Here is an 8207-nt window from a genome sequence, read left to right on the forward strand (position 1 = left end):
TTATATTACGTCACGACTGTGTTTATATTTGGAGGACATGTCAACTTTTTACTACGTTCCATTTATAAACCATTTAAATTCGTGTTCTAAACAGTGATATCGGTATACTAATTATAACTTATCTATTCGGCGTTATTAAGTTGTGTGATTGCCGGCATTTAACCAGTAATGAAAGAGTAACCTTCAACAGTGTTGATGTCATGTCTGGAAATAGTTTTTTTTATTAATTCAGTCTCCACCTGAACGGTCCTCTGTTATGTGCGGTGCCTGTGACCATAAATAAAATAACTAGATTTAAAAAAACCATCCAGGATGGTTTTTGAAAGTGTCATCTCTCAAATCCTCAACAAGGCTTTAGGGGAGTTTGTTGAAAACTTAGATGGGAACCAACTGAATATTGGCATTTGGGGAGGTTTGTAATTTGTATTTGTTAATGCTTAACTACCCTGATTGTAATATGTAATGCAGGTGATGTTAACTTAAAAGATCTTGTCTTAAAGGCGTCAGCCTTAGAATCTCTGGACCTACCCATTCAAACTGTGTATGGAAAAATAGGTAGGTAATGCACAATAATTGATAAACAGTGATGAGTCACAGTTAACACCTATTAAATGTTTATCACTTGCTAATTAACATGTTTATCTTTATAAAGGAAACTTGGTGTTAAAAGTCCCTTGGACTTCAATCTACACCAAGCCAACTATAATAAAAATTGAGGATGTCTATCTGCTGGCACAGCCCAATCAGCAGGTGGCCTATGATGCTGAGAAAGAGGATAAAAGGCTGATTGAGTCTAGAAGAAAAGAAATTGATAAAATTGAAAATGCCAAAAAGGCTGAAAAGGAAAAAGACAAAGACCCAGGCGATCCCACTTTGGTGCAGAAAGTGATCCAGCAGGTGATCAAGAATGCTCAGGTCTCCATCAAGAATATACACATCAGGTGAGAATAAATTGAATTTAATATCTTTAATCAACAAGTTAGTGCGTTGATTAGAAATAATGAAAATTAAATAAAAAATGCTTTACCTAAATGGTTTCAGAACATTTTTAGTTGAAACTTTCTGTTGTTATACTATAATCTATCATGATTACTAAATCCATCTCAGAAAAAACAAGGTTTAAAGGCTGAATTATGAATTATCTGGGTTATTTTAGTAAATACCTACTTATAGCCCCTAGCACTGACGTTTGAATAATCTAATTCCCTCATTAATATGTAGTAAACATTTTTGATTGTTTTCCCTGATTTTTTCCTTGAAACAATTTTGTTTAACAAAGGTATGAAGATAAAGTCACACATCCTGGTCGACCATTTGCGATTGGGGTAACCCTTTCCGAATTAGTTGTTGAAAGCACAGATTCGAACTGGAAACGCGCCATTGTGGAGGAAGTTGACAAAATATACAAGGTGTCCTAACTATAACATCAAAATTAACGTTTTTTATTTAGTTAATTGAGTTTAGATTGTCCACTTGGAAGGTCTGGCGGTCTACTGGAATTGCGGCACTGAAATGTATTCAAACTTATTGGCTACTGACCTTATAGCTAGAATGAAAAAGGAAATAGCCAATAAAGACCATACACCATCGGGATATACTTACAGTGAGTTTGAAAACATTCTAAAAAGGATTGTTGATGAGTTTAGTTTGGTTAAGTTCTCGGGCCAATCACGGCGGGAGCTCGACTTCGAATGAACCAAAAGCCAATGTCCGACCCTCAGCCCTACAGTATCCCAATTTACCACTTAAACTTAGATATGGGGACATTGTTTATTGGAATCAGCAAAGCTCAGTACCGCGACATAATAGCACTGGCTGATTCAATGGATCGTATGGAAAAGGGAGTGCCTTATCGTACGATTTATTTTCTTTTTTCAAAAATAGTTTTGAGAAACATATTGCTGATTTATAGGCAAATACCGGCCTAATGTTCCCTACAAAGGTCACTATAAAGAATGGTGGCGCTTTGCCTACAAGTGCATTCTAGTTGGGGAGGTTCAAAGAAACCGAAACAACTGGAACTGGTACCATATGCTTGCTCACAGAAATATGGGAAGGGAGTATGGGGAATTGTTGAGGAAAAACGTTAAAAATGCTGTACGTATAGGATTGCCTCTTTAACGTTTTACTGACAATCGTTTGTGGTAGTGTTCTCCTTCAGAAAAAGTACGCCTAGAGGAATGTGAGAAAAAACTAGATTTGACCAGCATAGTAATTATAAGGCAAAGGATTGAGCTTGAAACAGAAAAGCTGCAAGAATTGCAAAAGACCAGCAGTAAAGGTTGGCTTTCTGGCTGGTGGGGTGGTGGTAAATCTTCCAAAACTACCCTTAACGAAATGGAGAAAACATCTAATTTATGTAACACTTGTGCCGTCAGCACATTTTGTAATTACTAAACATTGTGCATGTTTCAGTGAAACAATTCGAGAATGAAATGACTCCAGAAGAAAAAGCCAGACTGTATAAAGCTATAGACTATCAAGAAAACGCTCCTGCTACGGTATACCCTGAGGAATTTGTTGATAAATCCTTAAGCTTTTTACTCAGGTAGTTTATTTTTCAGGTGAAAGAGTTGTGTGGTTCAATTGTTTAAAAACTTTTTCAGATCTTTGGAAATTGAACTTCGAGACGACGATGACCAAGTCAAAACAGTGGTGTTCACGACCCTTAAAGGGGTGAAAGCCAAATTGGAAACTAGAGTAGCAGCTTCAGCTATGAAGTAGGTGTATTTTGTTCAATTACACTTTAGGCAGTGGTTCAGATGAGTAATTACAGAGTTCACGTGGCAATTGAGCATTTAAAAACGGACGGATTGCAGCAGGACGAGTTTCGACCTGTTTTATTTGCTCCTGAAGAACGTGAAGTTAAGGGAGTTAAAAGTTTGCTGGATGTCACTTTTGAAACAAATCCATTGGATAAAAGGTTTTTGGTTTAAAATATTTTCTTGTCCAAATGTGTTATAAATATTGTTTAGGTGTGATCAACGTGTACACTTAGTGTCGAAACCATTGAGAATCATCTATGATGCTGTCACTATTAACAAGGCCGTGGACATTTTCAAAATACCCCCAGACACGTCACTTGACCAGTGAGTTAGGATTGGTACAGTAGTTTAGGCACTTTAGCAATTTTTTTGACAGAATTCAGGCTGCGGCATCCTCGAAACTGACCAACGTCAAGGAGATGACCTCTACAGGTTTGCAGTTCGCCATAGAGCAGCACACCCGTTTGGACATTGATGTCACCCTGCACGCTCCTCACGTGATCATTCCTTACGGGGGCAAATACCAGGAGTTGCAAAACGTTTTGGTGGTTGATCTGGGTCAGATCAGGCTGTACTCGTCCGGTCAGCGATCCTCAATCATGGAGGTTTGTATTTTTCCCGAAGGGAAAATGAACTATAAGTGACAGTTTTATGTCTCCAGGTTCGAAAATTATACAATGAAGGTTTGGGCCAAGAGGAAATATTTGAGAAAATGAAATTGTACAGCTACGACCACTTTAAAATGGAATTAACAGATTTGCAAGTTTTGGTAGCGCAGGGTGAAGAGAATTGGAAGCAATACATCGAACATTCAGCGTCTACTGAAATGCACTTGTTGAGGCCTTTCAGCTTGAATTTGGAGTATTCCAAGTGTTTGATCAGTGATGATCCTAGGTATTCTTATCTTAAATTCTATTTGATTTTCGGAAATATTCTTTAATCTTTAACAGGTTGCCGCAACAGAAAATCACGTGCGAATTACCCTCGATCGATGTGTCAGTGTCTGACGCTCGTCTAATGTTACTTGTAGCTCTTTTAACCAGCATTCCATTCCCTGAAAGCGAGGAACCACCCATGGAACCTTTGAAGGTCAGTCCCACTTACTGTGTTTTGCCAATAAAAAATGTTTGTCAATTTACAGAAAAACAAAACGACAGCGTCCACAAGCAGTTTGCTAAAATGGCAAGATAAACTTCCATCCAGTAAATTATCGCCTCGAGAAAGTACGACAACTCAGGAAGTGACGCAGTTTCAGTTAATGGAAGTTGCAGTACAACTGTCTGGTAAACAATATCTCTATGCATTATAAGTTTTTAATCATGGTTGGGTGAGTAGAAATCTCGGTGGTGATTAACCAACAGGAAACGCTGACGTCAGCAGTTCACGAACTGGCAACGTTTAAAGTGAGTTCTTTGTCAGCTGATTTGCTTCAACGCACATCAGACACCAACATTAATTTGGTTTTGGGCAGCGTCAGCCTTACTCAAACAAGACATGACAAGATTATTAAAATCATTAGCACTCCTCCAGTGACTGATGATCAGTGTTTGTTCAAAGTCACTTTTACCCAGGTAAACATTTTGACTCAAACTAGAGGAGAAGAGATTTTCTCCATTTTATCTTAACGTAGGTTGACCCTAAATCGCCGGACTTCCACACAACTTATCATTCTTGTGAAACTAGCTTAGGAGTGTACTTTTCAGTGCTGAATATAGTTCTCCATCAAGAAGGTCTTTTATCTCTGATGGCTTTTAGTCAATCAGTTATGGACACCATAAACGAAATCACAGAAACCAAGGGCAGACCCACTGCAAGAAGTAACTCTAAAACTAATACTCAGAATTCAGATTAAGTGAGAAAAGTTTCAGGTTCAAGTGGCAAAATTCTAGACCGTCTTCCCTCCATTTCTGAATTAAGCGACTCAATTAGAGTGGAGCGTAAACTGCAACCAAAGAAAAAACAATCTGATATAGTGGTAGAGAGTATCAAGTTTAAAATCAGCGCCCAAATGCACGAAGTAACCGTTAATATTGCTACTGACGCGTAAGTAAAACAACACAAATTTATGGTTTTTCCTAATATCGTGATTTGTAGGTTGGATGTGTGCTCGATGTCAATTCGAGGCTTAAACGCTGACGTTTTTGTCAAAGCCACCTATACTCAAGTGGTTGCCAAGTTGCATGAGCTGGTTGTGATTGATCTTAATCCAGAAACTAAACACAACCTGGTAATTTGACAAAAAATGTTTGATGACTTTATCTTTATGTTGTCTGTTCATTTCTGACTGTTGCGTCACATCTTTTATCTCATTTCATTAGACAAAGATCGACAAAAAAATGTGTGTATTATAACATCATACTATCAGCTATTGTCAGTTTAACGATTCAATTAATGTCAGGGTGTTTTGACGTTCTTATCAGTTTTGCAGTGTCCTAAATACCGTTCGTATAGTGAAAAGGAACAGATCCGCATATCAAGACTTGTCATAGATGGTTTCTAAAAGTAAAAAGTGGCTTGAAAACCGTTAAACGCTTTTTTCAAGATAAAAGTTTACGGTATACAAAATTATGATTTAAATTACCAGAAATCTCTAGGGCCATTTTGAAACTGCCAGAGACCTCTAAATGCAACGGAGAACCAGAGGCCTCTACAATTTTCTTAAACCTTTCCAGACTCATTTTAAATTGTCAGAGGCCTCTAGGGCCATTTTCAGTCTGTCAGAGACCTGTAAGTGCTACTGACAACCTTCTAAAAACTGCGAGAGGCCTCTAGAAGTGTCTTAAACTTTCCAAGAAAAGGTCAGATGCCTCTAGAATCATTTTGGAAGTGCCAGCTCTGTAAATAATACTGAAGAGCTTCTAGAAATTGCCAAAGGGTTCTCCAAGTGTCTTAATCTTTCAAAATTTGTTTTGAATTACCAAAAGCTTCTAGATTCATTAAGAAAAGTGCCAGTGACCTCTACATGCTCCTGACGACCTTACAAAAAGTGCCAGAGGCTTCTACAAGTTAAACCTTGTATAAGATTTGTTTAAAATTTGCTAAAGCCCCTAAATGCTACTAAAAACCTTCTAAAGATTGTCAGAGACTTCTGCAAATGTTCTACACTTTATAAAAATTGCTTGGTTGGTCATATACTATACATAATTTATTGTAGGTTTAAGTTATAACCTAACCTAATCAACATTCATCACCGACGTACGTTTTTTGCTGCTGATTGTGACACAACAGTCAAAAGTGGCTGAACATACTATACAGGTGTGGTAAATCCAAAAGCGACCATAGAAAAACCGTGTTACGGACAGAGAAACGTAGATAATTGCATGCGCGAGAGCAAAATAGAAAACGAAAAAAATATCAAGTAGGCCATATTTTAAGAGCGCTGTTGCCAAACGCCGTAAGTATTCAATACCCTGGACAAAACTAATTTTGTTGTTGTATTATTCCTAAACATGTTGTTATAAAAGTAAATGGAAATTCAGGAATGTTCTAATAACAAAGTTATCTAAATAATTATAAGTCAGTTTGACAATACTGATTCAAAATTATGGCCTACTTCAAATTTTCTTTTCTGTCACGCGCATGCAATCATCTATGTGTCTAAATTTGAAGCAGGCCATAATTTTGAATCAGTATTGTCAAACTGACTTATAATTATTTAGATAACTTTGTTATTAGAACATTCCTGAATTTCTATTTACTTTTATAACAACATGTTTAGGAATAATCCAACAACAAAATTAGTTTTGTCCAGGGTATCGAATACTTACGGCGTTTGGCAACAGCGCTCTTAAAATATGGCCTACTTGATATTTTTTTCGTTTTCTGTTTTGCTCTCGCGCATGCAATTATCTAGGTTTCTCTGTCCGTAACACGGTTTTCCTATGGTCGGTTTTGGATTTACCACACCAGTATGTCGTTTTTTTTAAAACTATTCTGTAATCCAGATTTTAACTACTGAAGATGATAACGCCCTAGTGGCCCGTGTGGTGCTGAACAATCTGGAAGGGGAATCCCAAGACCCGGATATAGACGTGGACGTAAGAATGGGCGGCACCAAAATCGTTTTTGTCAACTGGTTTGTCACTAACCTACTGGTAAATTTACTTGTTTACCCACCGGACACTATTAAAATACTAGTTTTGTCACTCACAGAACTTCCTGAATCAGTTCCAAGCGGCACAGCAAGCGATAATGGAAGCGTCTCAGTCAGCGGCCCAAAAGGCTAAGGAAAACGCGAAAGAAATATACCAGAAAGCCACTAAAATCGCTTTGAATATTCGTTTAAGAGCCCCCAAGTTGTTGGTACCTGTAAGCAGTCAGAGTATGGATGCGTTGCTGCTCGATTTGGGTGTGATATCCATCAGAAATCAGTTTTTAACTCTGGACGCCAAAAACGAAGTTTGTATAAGTATTTTACTGGTGTTAAGTTAAGTTTGATGGGTGTGGTGTGCTAGGATGGTTACTCAGCAGTGGTAGACGACATGAAAATTGCTTTAACCGATTTACAACAGTCTAAAGTTAAAGTGGACGCCAAAGAAAACGTTCTAGAGGAGTGGAGTATGCTGAAACCAATTAACTTAGAAATCAAAGTAAAACGCAACTTGTCTGCCGGATGGTATAAAGACATCCCCGACGTGGATATTAGCGGTCGAATTAAAGTAATCGATTTACACATCTCCCAAGCGGATTACTGCATGATTATGTCGGTTCTAAGTGGGAACTTACAGGAGGGCAAGGTTTGTTACTTAAACTGCGTCACTTAAAAGCCCCAACCTACTTGAAGCATTGTGCAGGTGGAGGCTGAGGTTGAACCGCAAACTGAAGAGCCACACCAGGTACTCTCCAGGACCTCAGTTGTATCAGCAGCCCTAGAGGCAGGCCCCAAAACTGACGTGGTGGTTGAAACTAAAGAGCACGTGACCGTCTTTTTAAAGTTTGCTTTCAGCATGGAAGAGTTTATTATTAACTTGTATAGTGGTGGATTTAAATCGGTCAGTTTGTCTCGGATTGGCGGGATTATTTGCTTAAATGTCTGTTTAAATAGAATGTAAAGTCCACGCCTGATAAGAAGGCGACCAATCATTTGGGACGGTTTTCCCTTAAAGGGCTGGCGATTAAGGGCCGGATTTTGTCCGATCAGTCCATTGTCGCCTCTGTTCTGCTGGTCAATTGTCTTTTGGATGATATGCGCAAAGATAGAGCTGGAAAACTGAATCGTTTAATTGAACGGTAAGTTGCTTTCCAATTGTTGTATTCATTTGCATTAAGAGGGGCGTTTTCGGTTCAATGCCAAAAAACAGCCCCGTAGGAACAAAAATTACGTGCTGGGTATGTCTTGATTACCATACCCCACGTATCCCGAGGGACGCGTGTGCCATTAAGAGACAAGCACCCTTTTTGGTTAGTCCAACCCTGATCTGATCTCATCAATCTCTTATTGCT

At 38.4% G+C, this 8207-nt stretch overlaps 1 protein-coding gene and 1 non-coding gene across 3 annotated transcripts in view; one reads left to right on the forward strand and one right to left on the reverse strand.

Annotated features, from left to right (window-relative positions):
• The first annotated feature begins 92 nt into the window (after positions 1–92).
• Positions 93–8207, forward strand: part of Vps13 (vacuolar protein sorting 13C) — a 17200-nt gene continuing 9085 nt past the window's right edge. The window contains exons 1-25 of one of the 2 annotated variants that reach the window (XM_081990061.1): positions 93–412; positions 469–555; positions 653–941; positions 1280–1409; positions 1465–1603; positions 1657–1854; positions 1913–2097; positions 2149–2359; positions 2416–2548; positions 2607–2720; positions 2777–2923; positions 2976–3089; positions 3142–3370; positions 3427–3659; positions 3716–3854; positions 3907–4048; positions 4101–4336; positions 4396–4582; positions 4628–4808; positions 4860–4992; positions 6710–6859; positions 6918–7163; positions 7220–7501; positions 7559–7756; positions 7810–7994. In XM_081990061.1, coding sequence (XP_081846187.1) covers positions 313–412; positions 469–555; positions 653–941; positions 1280–1409; positions 1465–1603; positions 1657–1854; positions 1913–2097; positions 2149–2359; positions 2416–2548; positions 2607–2720; positions 2777–2923; positions 2976–3089; positions 3142–3370; positions 3427–3659; positions 3716–3854; positions 3907–4048; positions 4101–4336; positions 4396–4582; positions 4628–4808; positions 4860–4992; positions 6710–6859; positions 6918–7163; positions 7220–7501; positions 7559–7756; positions 7810–7994 — 4388 coding nt within the window. In that variant the 5' untranslated portion in view covers positions 93–312. The remainder of the gene's footprint in view (positions 413–468; positions 556–652; positions 942–1279; positions 1410–1464; positions 1604–1656; positions 1855–1912; positions 2098–2148; positions 2360–2415; positions 2549–2606; positions 2721–2776; positions 2924–2975; positions 3090–3141; positions 3371–3426; positions 3660–3715; positions 3855–3906; positions 4049–4100; positions 4337–4395; positions 4583–4627; positions 4809–4859; positions 4993–6709; positions 6860–6917; positions 7164–7219; positions 7502–7558; positions 7757–7809; positions 7995–8207) is intronic. The other variant, XM_081990062.1, reaches the window with a different exon arrangement.
• Positions 8034–8164, reverse strand: LOC145736130 (U11 spliceosomal RNA). The gene has a single exon (XR_014179837.1). It is a non-coding gene; the product is annotated as a U11 spliceosomal RNA (small nuclear RNA).

The sequence above is a fragment of the Ips typographus genome, linkage group LG11, assembly GCF_016097725.1.
Source record: "Ips typographus isolate SLU linkage group LG11, UJ_Ityp_2.0, whole genome shotgun sequence".
Taxonomy (NCBI): domain Eukaryota; kingdom Metazoa; phylum Arthropoda; class Insecta; order Coleoptera; family Curculionidae; genus Ips; species Ips typographus.